At 35.6% G+C, this 14,216-nt stretch overlaps 1 protein-coding gene across 8 annotated transcripts in view; it reads left to right on the top strand.

Annotated features, from left to right (window-relative positions):
• The window catches only part of PLCB4 (phospholipase C beta 4), a 473,095-nt gene that overhangs the window by 382,561 nt on the left and 76,318 nt on the right, over window positions 1-14,216 (top strand). For 6 of the 8 annotated variants that reach the window (XM_027840353.1, XM_027840351.1, XM_027840357.1 and 3 more), the window contains 6 exons: window positions 2,015-2,110; window positions 7,250-7,350; window positions 9,689-9,724; window positions 11,919-12,060; window positions 12,868-12,952; window positions 13,269-13,393. In XM_027840353.1, coding sequence (XP_027696154.1) covers window positions 2,015-2,110; window positions 7,250-7,350; window positions 9,689-9,724; window positions 11,919-12,060; window positions 12,868-12,952; window positions 13,269-13,393 — 585 coding nt within the window. The remainder of the gene's footprint in view (window positions 1-2,014; window positions 2,111-7,249; window positions 7,351-9,688; window positions 9,725-11,918; window positions 12,061-12,867; window positions 12,953-13,268; window positions 13,394-14,216) is intronic. The other 2 variants (XM_027840358.1, XM_027840355.1) reach the window with 1 other exon arrangement.

The following is a 14,216-nucleotide window of genomic DNA, read 5'->3' as shown; positions in this document are numbered from 1 at the left end:
AGGTGAAGAGTACGCCATTTACTAAAATGGTTTTAGTAAGGAGTTGGAATCATTATGGACAGTGGAAAAGTACCAACAAAACCCAGCAACAAGAGATAGAAAGAGAAATCCCACTTAAAATAACTGTAGACATTACAAAATATTTGGGAGTCCATCTGCCAAGACAAACCTGAGGATTATAAGAACACAATTACAAAACAATTTTCACGCAAATAAAAACAGATTTAAATAATTAGAGAAATATCAATTGCTTATGGGTAGGTGGAGCCAATATAACAAAAATAACAGTTCCATCTAAGATAATTTACTTATTCAGTGCCATTCCAATCAGACTACCAAATAATTATTTTTTAAAGCTAGAAAAAAATAGCAGAATTCATCTGGAAGAACAGAAGGACAAAAATATAAAGGGAATCAATAAGGAAAAAAAAAGGTTAAAGAAGGTAGCCTGGCAGTTCCAGATTTCAAACTATATTATAAAGTGGTAATCATCAAAACAATCTGGTACTGCCTAAGAAATAGAGTGGTGGATCAGTGGAATAGATTAGGTACACAATACACAGTAGTAAATGACCATAGTAATCTAGTATTTGATAAACCCAAAAATCCAGGCTTTGAGGGTAAGAACTCAACATTGGACAAAAATTGCTGGGAAAACTGGAAAGCAATTTGGTAGAAACTAGGCACAGACCAGTGTTTCACACTGTATACCAAGGTGAAGTCAAAATGGTTAAATGATTTAAACGTAAAGGATGATAACATAAGTAAGTTAGAAAAGCATGGATAAATGTATCTGTCAGAGCTCTGATCAAGACAATTACCCAAGGCAATTCCAAAGGACCCATGATGAAAGATGCTATGCAACTCCAGAGAGAGAAGTGATTAACTCTGAATGTATGGTGAAGCATACTTTTTTCACTTTATTTATTTTTATTGTTTTATTTGGTTTGCATTTCTTTTACAACTTGGCTGAAGTGGAAATATGTTTTCCATGACTTCACATGTATAATTGATACGAGATTGTGTGCCTTATCAAAAAGGGGGGATGGGTGGGGGGGAGGGAGAGAATTTAGAACTCAACATTTTAAAAAGTAATTGTTACAAAATTTACATGTAATTAAGAAATATTTAATGAATTAAATGAAAAGAATTTTTAAAAAGAAAGTGGAAAAGTGTCATAGAGATTAGTGCATGAGTTTGTTGAAGATGAGGAGATAATAATCATCAGTAATTAATAATTACTAAGTCATTTAACTTCTGTTTGCCTCAGTTTCCTCAGCTCCAAAATGGGGATAATAATAGCACCTACCTTTCAGGCTTGTTGTGAGGATAAGACACAGTGCGTGGCACATAGTAAGCATTATATTGATACTTATTCTCTTTCCACCCCCAAAAAATATTTTCCAAAAAGGACATGTTGAATGACCACAGAACAATATTCTGAAGGTATCAATAGAAGATTAAGAGAGAACTGATCCTTCCATCTGACTCTTTGACTTGTTGGAAGTAAAAGAAGTGTCTGCTGGAGAAAATTGTAAAGGTGGTATGTTCAAGGAGAAAAATCGGAGGATGTGAGAGAGCTTATTTCCAAAAGAATTGGAATTCTGCAAGGAGCAGTAGAAGGGACTAGGGAAGGGGCAATCAGGGGTGGTTAATCCTGCCGAGGGAGTGGGCTGAGCCAGATAGAGAGCAGAAATTCGGAAAAGTTACCTGGCAAGAGAGGTTGAGAGCTGTTACAGGGACTTGGAACACAGGTTTGAAAAGACAAAGAAAAATCCAGATGAAGAATGACGTTGGGCATCACCAGATATGTGGGAATGAACATCCTAAGTAAAGGCTACACTTTCTAAAGAAGATCCTCTTCTGCTCTAGCTTCCCCAGAGATAAACATGGGGGTTCTCAAGCCATCTGATTGACTGCTTATTCTGATGTTTCCTTATCAGTTTTTATTTTTATTACAAAACATGGAACTCATGATATGTGATTTAATTCATCTTTTTTTTTTTTTAAACAGAACAGCTTGAAGCTTTAAAAAGTATGATGGAAGCTGGAGAATCAGCAGCCCCAGTAAATATCTTAGAAGATGACAATGAAGAAGAAATAGAAAGTGGTGAGTTTTAAAATATTATGTTTATTTGAGTACTTTGAAAAGCAAGGTAAGAGCATGGAAACTGACTTTTTTTTTTAGATGAATTAGCCTTTAAGTGTGTAGATGACCTTTTAATTCATTATGTTTCATTTAGGCCTCATGCACCAATCTGATATCTTAATGTTCTTCAAAGCCAAAATGTGACATAGGAGCATAACTATTACTTTAATATTCAGATTATGTCACAGCTGGTCCATCCTACTTCCCATTGTAGACTCAACTGTTGGGCATAAATTCACAGCATGGGAGCCCTTGAAGCGTTTTCAGAAGGCATGGGGTTAGCAAAACAACTCCATGCTCTAGGATTTGCCCATGAACATGAATGTGAATTCTAGTTTTACTTATATCAGCTCTGAATGAGCAGAATCAAAGAGCGTTGAAAATGAGTACAAATGCAAATACAAGTGGTGAACCTGTATCTAGGGCAGCTAAGTAGCACAGTGGATAGAGTGCTAGGCCTGGAGTCAAGAAGACGTAAGTTCAAACCTGGTCTTGGACACTTACTAGCTGTGTGACTCTGGGCAAATCACTTAATTCTATTTGCCTCAGTTTCCTCATCTGTAAAATGAGCTGGAGAAGGAAATGGCAAATCACGCCAGTATCTTAGCTAAGGAAACCCCAAATAGGGTACAAAGAGTTGGACATGACTAAAAAAAGACTGAACAACCTGTATTTACACCTAGAAAGTAAATTGGAGAAATGTGGCAGTTATTTGGATAAATAAGACTCCTGAGGTCCCCAAGTCATTTCAGTTGAGGTAATGAAGCAAAAGCAGATTTTTATTGGACTGTAATATTAATAATGAGAATAACCTACACTTTTATAGTCCTTTATAATTTACAAAGCATTTACTTCACAATTATCCTGAGATTAGTAGTATATAAATACCTAAAAGCAAAAACAATTACTTATTTGCTTTGCCATAATGCTATTATCCTTTTTGGAATGGGGAAGCAGCAAGAGTTGTTATTCCAAACCTGGCACTCTAGCAAGGAGAAGTCAGTTTTTAAGAAGCTATAATGCTTGCGGAGAAGAGACTTAATAACAACAACGGCAACAGTAATAATAACTAACAGTAGCTGATAGTGCTACGTGCACTTTAAGATTTGCAAAGCACTTTATAAATGTTATAAAACTTACAAGTATTATGTAACGAAAATTATGTCATTTGATCCCCACAACAACCCAGAGAGGCAGGTGCTATTATTATCTCCATTTTGTAGATGAAGAAAGTGAGGCAGACAGGTTAAGTGACTTTCCTAGGGTCACAGCTGATAAATATCTGAGATTGAATTTGAACTCAGCCTGACTCCAGGCCTGGTGTTCTTACCCACTGATCCATCTCGCTGCCCAGAAGCCTAGAATATGTTGATAGATAAGATAAAATCTGGGCATAGTCTGACATGAAACATAGACTTTGGGTGAACCAATTTCAATGGGTTCAGTAAATGGATAGTTATCCCTTGGACAAGAAGTCTATGCAATCATCCCAGAAGGATGGAAACTTCTCATAAATTAAGTTAATAAAAGAAAAAGAGAAATAATTTCAGATAAGGAAAATGGTGACTTGTGTAAAGGGATCTATGTGAAGTACAAGAAACTCATTACGTGAATGAATGTAAAAACATTTAATTAAGGGCTTACTATGTGCTATTCCTCTTTAGGAGAGGGGATAGGAATAAACATTGCTAAGTGCCTACCATGTTACAGGAGCTGTGCTAAGTGCTTTTATAGATATCTGTTCTTCACAACAGTCATGAAGGTAGATGCTTTTAGTATCTCCATTTTATAGTGAGGAAACTGAAGCAGATAGAGGATAAGTGACTTGCCCAGGGTCACACAGCTAGTAAGTATCAAAGGTTGGATTTGAACTCGGATTTTCCTGACTCCAGGCCCAGTGCTGTATCTTCTGTGCCACCTAGACTGTCCCTGTCCCTGTCGACAGCTTTACATTCTAAACTGATTAACTGATTTAGGTTTGTTGACTTAAGTTGTCTGGGTATGTTGTAGAAAGTATTCTAACTAAGTTGGCCTCTGAGGTCCCTTCCAATTCTGAGATTCTGGATTATTATGACTGCTTTAAAATAAGGAAACTAAGATCCTAAAAGATTAAAAGACATTCCTACCTTCACATAACTAATAACTATATGAGTTGTCTCCTTGAAAATAAATCATCTGATGTTTAAGTCCGTGGCTTTCTTTGCTATATAAAGTTATCTGGAAGTCTCAGACTTTATTTCTGTTTACATGTGTGGACAGTCTTATTGTTTGTTTTGAAATGGATTATTGAGGAGTTTCAAATTATTTTGCAAGTCACAGGGATAAAATAGACCATTGGAACTGGTAAACAAGATGACAGAAAATTGGCATTTAGCTGGATCATGAGTAACACCAGTGTCTCATAGCTATAATTTTTGTTTTTAAGTTGTTTTTCAGTAGTGTCCAATTCTTCATGACCCCATTTGGGGTTTTCTTGGCAAGGATACTGGAATGATTTGCCCTTTCCTTCTCCAGCTCATTTTACAGATGAGGAAACTGAGGCCAACAGTGTTAAATAAGTGACTTGCCTAGGTTCACACAGCTAGTAAGTGTCTGAGGCCAGATTTGAACTTGTTTTCCTGACACCAGGCCTAGCACTCTATCCACTGTGCCACCTAGCTGCCTTACAATATAAATAGGTTGGAATTATGTGAAATATCCCAAAAGTCAGGGCACTTCTAGCTTAAAATTATATGAAGACTTTTGAGATATTCTTGTAGAATATCTTTTGTTTAAAGAATTAAAAACAGCTCTACAGATATTTTCTCACTTAGAGAGAGAGTCAAAATTATGCAGTTTAGAAGGATAATTAGGTAGCTGAGGGGAAAAGGCTTAATTTAGGGAAGGTCAGTAATTTGCTTAAAGTCAAACAATTAGATCAGGATCATAGCTCCCCACTCAAGGAGCTCCACAGTTGCACTGTTCTCCATGATGAATTCAACCCCTTAGCAAACCAATGACTGTTTCTCTGACTTCCCACATGCTTGTGATAATTACCAAATTCATACAGCTTTCAAAACTCACCCAGGAGCAACAGTATGGCACTCAGGAGGCCTCTCCTCTGTGTTACAGTCCTACATTGCCAAATGCCATTTGGACATCTCTCAAACTCAGCATGTTCAAAGCAGAATTCATTATCTTTTCCCTAGAACCTTCCCATCTTCTGAACTTGTCTATTACTGTTAAAGGAACCACACAACCTGGGTATGATTCTCAACTCCTCCCTCTTACCCTACATATCCAGTCCTCTGTTTAGTTTGGTCACTTCTACTTTAGCAGCATTTTCTCCATGTCCTTCCTCCACTTGCACGGCCACAACCTTAGTTCAAGCCTTTATGCCCAGGACAGTAGTCCTCTGCCTGGCCTCAGGTCTCCCACCACTCTCACTCATACTCTCCAGTCAGCTACCAAGATGTTTTCTAAAGCATAGGTCTCACAGTGTCATCTATTGCTCAGTGCACTCCTATGCTTTCCTATTATTTCCCAAGATCAAATATGAATTTTTTTTAGCAATTAAAATGTTTTCTTACCTGGCCCTTGTCTACCTTTCCCTTCTTCTTACAGTATTTTTCTGTGATCTAGAAACACTGGCCTCCTTGCATTTCTTCAAACACAGCACACAATCTTTGTATCTCCTTACCTTTGCCTCTCCACTTCTTGCAATTCTCTGCCTATTCATCTTCACCTCATAGTTTCCTTGGCTTCCTTTAAGAATTAGCTCAAATCCTACCTTCTGCAGGAGGCCTTTTCCAGTCTATCATTTCCTCCCCCTTGCCCCTGCTGCTGCTATCTTCTCCTCTCAGATTGCCTTCCATCCACTCCATATATATCTTGTTGACGTTTTGTCTCCATATTTAGAATATAAGATCCTTGAGGGAAGGAACTATTTTGACCTTTCTTTGTATCTTCAATGCTTAGCACGGTGCCTAGTTACGTGGTATTCTACTGGACCTTGGAGTCAGACTGCTCATATCCCCTTAGTGTCACCTGATATAAATCAAAGTTCTAACCTTTAGTAAAGGTTTAGATTTATTAGCTTATATATATATATATATATATGTGTATGTGATTACATATGTATATATATATATTATATATGTAATATATAAATTATATTAAATTACATGTAAGTTAGATTTATTGGATTAATAAAAATTTAGATTATTTACAACATTGGTCTCAAGGATTTCATGTGCATCTTTAAAATGAAAGGCAAGATTAAACACTGCTGATATTAGAGATGTAACTTGGTATAGTGGCCTGGCCTCTGTATTTAGAATTACTAAGACATAATCCAGTCCCACCTCAGACACTCGTTAGCTGTGTGACCCTGGGCAAGGCATTAAGCTTATCTGCAAAATGGCATAACAGCACTTACCTTAAAGATTTGTTGTGACAACCAAGTGAGATAATATATTTTATGAACCTTAAAATACCATATAAATGTAAATTGTATTATTATTTTTATTACTTGGAAATTGAGTTGTGGTATCTCTTCACCATCCTAATTCACTGTCCTTTCATCTTTTACTTTCTGTTACATTATCCAGAGTTTTGTATCAGTTATAGAATTCTTCCTAGACCCCAGTTGTTTTTTAACACATTTTTCCATGCTTGTCACTTCATTAGACAGCACTGAAATCCCAATCGAAATTTCCAGTATTCTTCTCAGTACTGTTAGATCTATGTAATTGGGGGTTAGTAGTGTATGTGTATGTGGGTGTGGGTGTGTGTATATGCACATGCGCACTCACGCACGCGCATGTGTGATACCTTAAAAGGTCTGAGATGTTTTTAGCCTTAAATATAACCAGAGGCATTTGAGGATTAAGCTTTGAATACTCCTGTCTCACTGAGATGGAATTGGTATTCTCATCCTTGCCTAGCTGATGTCATTTCAGTTTTGAAATCAGAACCACATGTTTTTGAGACCTCTTCTAATCTGGCAGCATCATTCTCTCCCACTAGCCTTCATCTCATATCCAAGCACTTGAACAACGCCTGGCAGTCTAACTCTTGCTTTTTTTGCTCTTGTGATCATTTTCTCTCTCTTTCACGTAGTTGACCAAGAGGAGGAAGCTCACCCAGAATTCAAATTTGGAAGTGAACTCTCTGCTGATGATTTCAGTCAAAAGGAAGCTGTTGCAAATAGTGTAAAGAAGGTTGGCGTCTGTGTTCTATTCATTTGTCTTTTTTTTTTTTTTGGCTATGAATCCCAAGAGGAGCTGCTTGCTCTGAAATTGAAGAAATTTAACCCACAAGAAAATAAAGTCATTGTTCATTTCCCCCTCTAAAGTTCTTAGAAAAAGGAGCCCCTTTTAGGGGACAGACTTTTGCATCCTAATTTAAGACACACAATAATAATTTTAAGAGAGTACTGAATTATCCCCTGGTAATACATAATGATTAAAAAAATCAATCAGTCAATAAATACCTATTAAATTTTTTCTGTGTGCCAGGCATTGTGCTAAGGCTATTAGGGTCCATCTGGCATTGTCCCTTATATTATTGCCACAAGCCCCTTCCTCTGTATTTTGGAAACCAGCTACTCCATGGAGAAGAAATATACACACACAGAATTCAAATGGTGAAGTTGACCCTTCCTAGTTATCTAGGACAGTAAGAGTATAAGGAGCTATCATTAAGAGTACCTAAGGCATCACTAGAAAGCCAGGCTACTAAGGAAGCATCTGCCTTATAGGATAGACTAAAACACAAAGATCAAGGTGGTATCAGAATACCAAAACTGTCACAAAAACATTGAAACTTTTTCAGGCTAGAAAATAGGATCCAAATGTGATCATAGAACCTCCAAAAATGATTGGAAAGGACTAGAAGTTCTTTAATGCAAACTCCACATGTATAAGAAAACTGAGTCCAAAGAAAGGGTAAGTAATTTGCCCAACATCACGTAGCTAGTCTGCGTAAGAGTGGAGTCAGACCTTAGGTCTTCTGACTCTTAGGCCACTGTTCTGGTGCTTCTTCAATAGTCTTATTTTAGCATGCCTTCTTCCATCTCCCCAATAACCCAGTAAAAAAAAAAAAAAGGCGTGAACTACTTTTATAATAAGGCTGATCATGAGTGAACATACAATGTAAGACCATAGAAGCATAAGATTGAGTCAAGTCAAGTGAATAAAACATTTATTAAGCATCTGTTTTATGCCAGACATTGTGCTGAGAGCTGGGGACACAAATCTGGAAGGGATGTTATAAATTATCTAGTCCAAAAATTCTTAACCATGGGTCCATGAACTTGTTTTTAAAAATATTTTGATAATGGCATTTCAATAGAGTTTCATTTGTAATCCTACTTATTTTATTTTACGTGTTTAACGTATTCTGAGAAGGGTTCTATAGACTTCACCAGACTTCCAAAGAGGTCCATGACACAAAAAATGTTAAGAACCCCCGTTCCAATTCAACATCCCCTATTGTTACTGATGAAGAAACTGAGGCTCAGAGATGTTAAATAACTTGGCCAAGGTCACACAGGTGGTAAGTAATGGAACTGGGATTCTTAGAGTGTGGTATTAAAATATGTGAATCCAAGTCTTCTGACACCAAATTTTCATAAACATGAAAATGACGTGCTTACCAAATGAATGTGGTATGAATATAAAGCAAAGGCACTGTTTCCATAAGCTACAGCCTCAAATCACTTCATTTATTTAAGTTTGATGATTGTGGCTGTATTGGATAGTCTTACATTCATAGACTTGAGAAACGTCTTATGCTAAATGTAAACAATTTTACATTGTTTTTCCCCTGATTGAGGCACTTCTCCCCACCCGACTGTCAATAACCTTCATCAGACTCTGCTCTCAATATTAAATAAAAAATAAAACAAAAAGCCATTTATTTTAATGCTTACTATATGTCTTACATGTTAGGGAGGCGTGCTCATTTTTATTAGGTACTTCTTTAATAGTTCTCTCTGCAACCATACTTAACCAACTTATTTGATAGTTATGCCTCAAAATATAAAAGTAAAGCTTTAAGTAAAAGAAAATCATAGGACAATAAAATTAGGACAATCCCAGACAATGAAATGTCCCATCTTTTTTAAAATGTCCATTCCTTACTAAAAAAAAAAATTGTACTGATATTAACTTACCCCTCCTTACTGTCTATAAATGAAACATATTTACATCATTTCATTCCAGTCCAATAAGCATTATCATTTATTAAGCAATTAAGTATTTAGTACCTGCTAAGTGCTAGGCACTGTGCTGCTGGAAATACACAGGCAAAATTAAAAATAATCATTGACCTCAAGGAGCTTACATGCTACTGGGACATATTCAAAATAATTGCACTATAAATGTTTATCCATTTCTATACTGAAAAAATCTTGGAAAATACTTCCTATTCTGGAAGAAACAGATTTCCTAATATATTATGTGTGTTTGTGTTTCTCAGCACACATACATAAATATGTAAAAGGTAATTTTAGTTTTTGCAGTTTGGAGGGGTAAATACAATTTTTTTTCTCTTTAGGCTGCAGAAGACCTTGAACATGAAAACAATAAAAAGGTAACCAAAAAAAAAAAAGAATTCCCTATAATTTCTACTTTCCTCTACTTACAGAAATAATTTTATTTGATTAATTTTATACAATCCTATATGTATATTTTCATGGAAGTATTCAGTCCTTAAATTGCTCTTCTCTATTCAGAGAAATTTAAGCTTCTTATTTTCAAATATAACATTTATATTTCATTATACATAATATTAAAAAAAACCTTCCAAGATATGGAAATGATTAAAGCCTAATGAAATCATACCAAAAGAACACATTAACCAAGCATAATGGCCATGCTTAGGCATAATTAATTTGCACTAATGCTTACCCTAAAGAAAGGAACATGATTGATTACAACGTATTCTTATCATTCAGTGCTATAGCATGTAAACCTAGGCCTTCAGGTAAACCTAGGCCTTCAGGATCAGCTTATTAAAATAAGAAATAAAAAATGACCCAGTAGGTCATTAGATCTACCCCCATGAAACTGAATTAAAAGAAACTCTGGGCTAATAAAAAAGACTACATAATTATCTTGATACTCTAAAACATTGACCTGACCTAAGAACATTAATTGCTAGCACTTCTCAAATTAAACATTAGTACCTTTTTTATTTGAAAAGAAATTAGATGTTGACTTAACTGCAGAGAAAGAACATTTTGTGGAGTTAGGTTCCTTAATTTACTTTTAATTTTTTTTTTCATAAAGATGAAAATGATGTGCTTGCCAAATGAATTTGTTATGAATGTAAAGCAAAGACACTGATTCCATAAGCCACAGCCTCAAGTCAGTCTGGCATGCTATGGAGATATTCATCTCACCTTTATTTTTTTTTAATTTGGGTAGCAAGCAAAAATTATAATTGCATTGTAACAAACACAAATGAAGATCAGGCCATAATTTTAAAATTTTTTATTTCTTTCAGTCAGTGAAAATATGCCTTCTCTCCCTCATGTCTCTTCCTCTCCTCCCACCCTCATTAAAGAAGAAAGAAAAACAAAGCCCCTTTTACAGAAATGGATGATCCAGCAAAACAAATTCCCTCATTGACCATGTCCAAATTTCTTTTTTTGTTTCTCAGTCTACACTCTGAGTATAGGGCATTATTGTGATCACTAACTACTAACTGAGCACCTACTCTACGTAAGAAACTGCATTAAACAGTATGAGAAAGCACAGACAGTAAAAGACATGGATCACAACCTCAAGACAGGCTAAAGAACTTGCTTTGTACATCATGATTGGTGCTAATAGCAGGTGTTGAATACCAATTCAGGCATGCAATGAAGAAGCCCTTTAGATGGTTTGAACTGAATTCACCAGGCAAAGGGACCAAGCAACCAATTTGACTTTCTCATTAAAAAAGTCAATTTAGTTATTCATTTTACTGACAAGACCTGTGGATTTGTGTGTTAATACACAGCTCATAGTCTGGGGAGTTGGGGCCTCAATCCATTATCGAGTAGCTTTTTCAGCCTTTAAATATCACTCTTCAAAGTTTTCAGTGAAGTTATTGTTCTTTTATTTGTTTAAAGCTAATTTTGTTATTTAGAAGCTTTATTTTTATACCCTGAATTTCCTGGACAGCAAACAGATTACTTCTTTCTTTTTCCATATGACCTGATGCAATCTCAACCTATTAGATATAGCAAGATGCCATATTATTTTAAGAAGAGGTTTCATTCATAAGTCATAAACTAGTTGCTAATACAGTATAATAAATGAAGAAGCCTGAGGCTAGGAATCAGCAGATCTGGGATCTAATCTCAGCTCTTGTGCTCACCTATCCAATGACACCAGGAAAGTTAGTCGACCTCTCTGTGCCTTAGTCTTCTCATCTGTCAAATTGGGAGTAATTATTCTTGCCTTACCTACCTCACAGGGCTGTTGTGAAGATCACTGAGACAACGTTTGTGAAAGCATTGTGAAAATTTAAAGTGCTGTGGCAATGTAAACAATTATAATTTTTTTTTGTTAATACAATGAAACATCTCATGTTACTACCTCCATTATTTGAAATCAGCATATACATGGCCTTAATGAAAACATTTGCAACTTCGCCCACTTATTAGAGGAAGAAAAATTATAATCTTTCAGTTTTCTATAATTTAATCTTTACCAAAAAAAATCTGCGTTGGGATGATAGATTTAATAAGCACTACAGAAGAAATGAAAAGTATTTATTCCTTTAAATATGTTTTCAGGGATTAGTAACTGTGGAAGATGAGCAGGCATGGATGGCATCCTACAAATATGTGGGCGCTACAACCAATATTCACCCATATTTATCCACAATGATCAACTATGCCCAGCCTGTAAAGTTTCAGGGCTTCAATGTAGCAGAAGGTAACATAAAAGGTTAAATATAATAGCTATATTTGTCTGCTTTGCCTCGTGCTATCTTGCAATGCTGGAATCTGATTTAGTGCATTTTCTTTCTTTCTTTCTTTCTTTTTTTTTTTCTTGGCTGGGGGAGAAAGGATGTAGAGACTTGGCTTAATAGACTGTCCATTGGTAGTAAATCCCAGGCCTGCTCTGTGATTAACTTGTTATTCCATTAATCGCCCACATGGTGGCTCTCAGTTACTAGGAGCAGGTTAAGAAGGTAGCTCCTCACACAGCATGGCCATATTTATCATTTAGCTATATTTTCAAAGGACTTTTCTATATCAACTAGATTCCATTGATTCATAGTTGTGTAAAGTGTTTAAACATTCCCTGAAATAACACTTGCTATGGGGTGGTGGTAATCACCATTGTTGAGGAACATTTATACAGAGGACATGGAATTTGGCTGGGGCATTATACAAATTCTTTACTGGCTCCTCAAGTTTATTGCTATTTTTATGTAAAAAATCTGTTGTGATTCGGAACTCACATTTTTGTTTTCAAATGAATGTTTAAAACTGTCTTTACATATAATTGAGAAAAAGTAAAATATTGTTTTTTTTTAAATTCTGATGTGAATTAAGGGGAGGGAGAATTGTTTTGAAGTACAATATTGGTCTCTATAACTTAGGAGTTGCTAATATGGTAAAGTAGCACAGACTTAGTGAAATTTAATGTTACAAACTGCGGTTGTACTTCTGTGTTGGCTTATGTAGGACTGTTTGATGGCAGTGCCTCTAAAGGGATATTTCTTTTCTTTTACAGAACGTAATATTCATTACAACATGTCTTCTTTTAATGAATCAGTTGGACTAGGTTATTTGAAGACGCATGCAATTGAGTTTGTGAAGTATCCTTCTGTGATAAGAGAATAATAGCTAGCTGTTTTCTTTCTTTTTTGTATGTGAGTTTCTTCTCATTGTGAATAAATACCCTATGAATTCTCTAGTAAATAGAAAGTAGATTGCCAACCACCAACATTCCATTTGGGTAGTATGGAATCTTCTACTAATGAATTCTGAATTCCACATAAGCTACATTTTAAAAGATATATCCTGTCTATGTAATGGATGTATACAAAGCTGTGTGAAATCCTCTGGTCTGTTTTAAGTTGATTATTGTTGCTTTAGTCCTTCTTATTCCATTTTCCTTAATTAGTTACACAGTTATAATAAACGGCAAATGAGTCGGATTTATCCCAAGGGAGGCCGAGTGGATTCCAGTAATTACATGCCTCAGATTTTCTGGAACGCTGGCTGCCAGATGGTATCACTGAACTATCAAACCCCAGGTACGAGATGATGTCCAGTGAACCCAAGTTCCAGAGGAAAGCTCTGATAGCATTGTGCCAACAGATGCCATCAGTTTGCTTTTAGCATTTTTTGAAGGGAAACAGACATATGTCTTAATGTCACGTTGGAAGTGTTTTGGGAAAGTAAGAAAAGAGTCAGTTGTTAGAGATAATACATTTCACTGTATAGCAACATTTTCCTATACAGAGTCACAGATCTCTTGCTATGTGTCCTTACATTATCCACTTTCCATTTTTCTAAATTCCCATTCTTATAAATCAGATTTGTCTTCCTGCTTTCCAAGGGTAAAAGTAAATGGAAAGAATTTGAAAAGCCTTTGCTATTTTTTAAAGAATCTTGCCTATTTCTGCCTTTACACAATTCTTAGTCCTTTGTTCACATTCAGCAAATATAAAAAAATAAACAGTATACAGAACCTCATTAAAAAAAAAAAACTTGTGTTAGAAAAAAAAATCCATTGATGACAAACCTACCATAAACCTTGTCCATGGAGTTTTCTTTCTGTAAGTACTAGAAGGACCTTGTTCTAGTAATAGGATAGAATCAGAAAGAGTTCAGGGTTAGAAGGAACCTAAGTGATCCTATAATTATGGACTCACGTCCAAACTGGAGTATAGAGTATAGAATGAGATTTCTACCTTGGAAGGATTGAGGGAGTGGTTTTGTCTATATTTTTTCTTTTTAGTTTGGGTTAAGAGACTAGGATCATTTTTTTAAAGATACAGATGCGTGTCTATTATTTATTGCTTATCTTTAACAGACTGAAAATTTGTGTGATTTTATTAAAAAGAGAAAAAATAA

This window comes from Vombatus ursinus, unplaced genomic scaffold (assembly GCF_900497805.2).
Source record: "Vombatus ursinus unplaced genomic scaffold, bare-nosed wombat genome assembly UNPS02014841.1, whole genome shotgun sequence".
Classification (NCBI taxonomy): Eukaryota; Metazoa; Chordata; class Mammalia; order Diprotodontia; family Vombatidae; genus Vombatus; species Vombatus ursinus.
The sequence above is the reverse complement of the archived record's forward strand: the minus strand, read 5'-3'. Positions and strand labels throughout refer to the sequence as shown.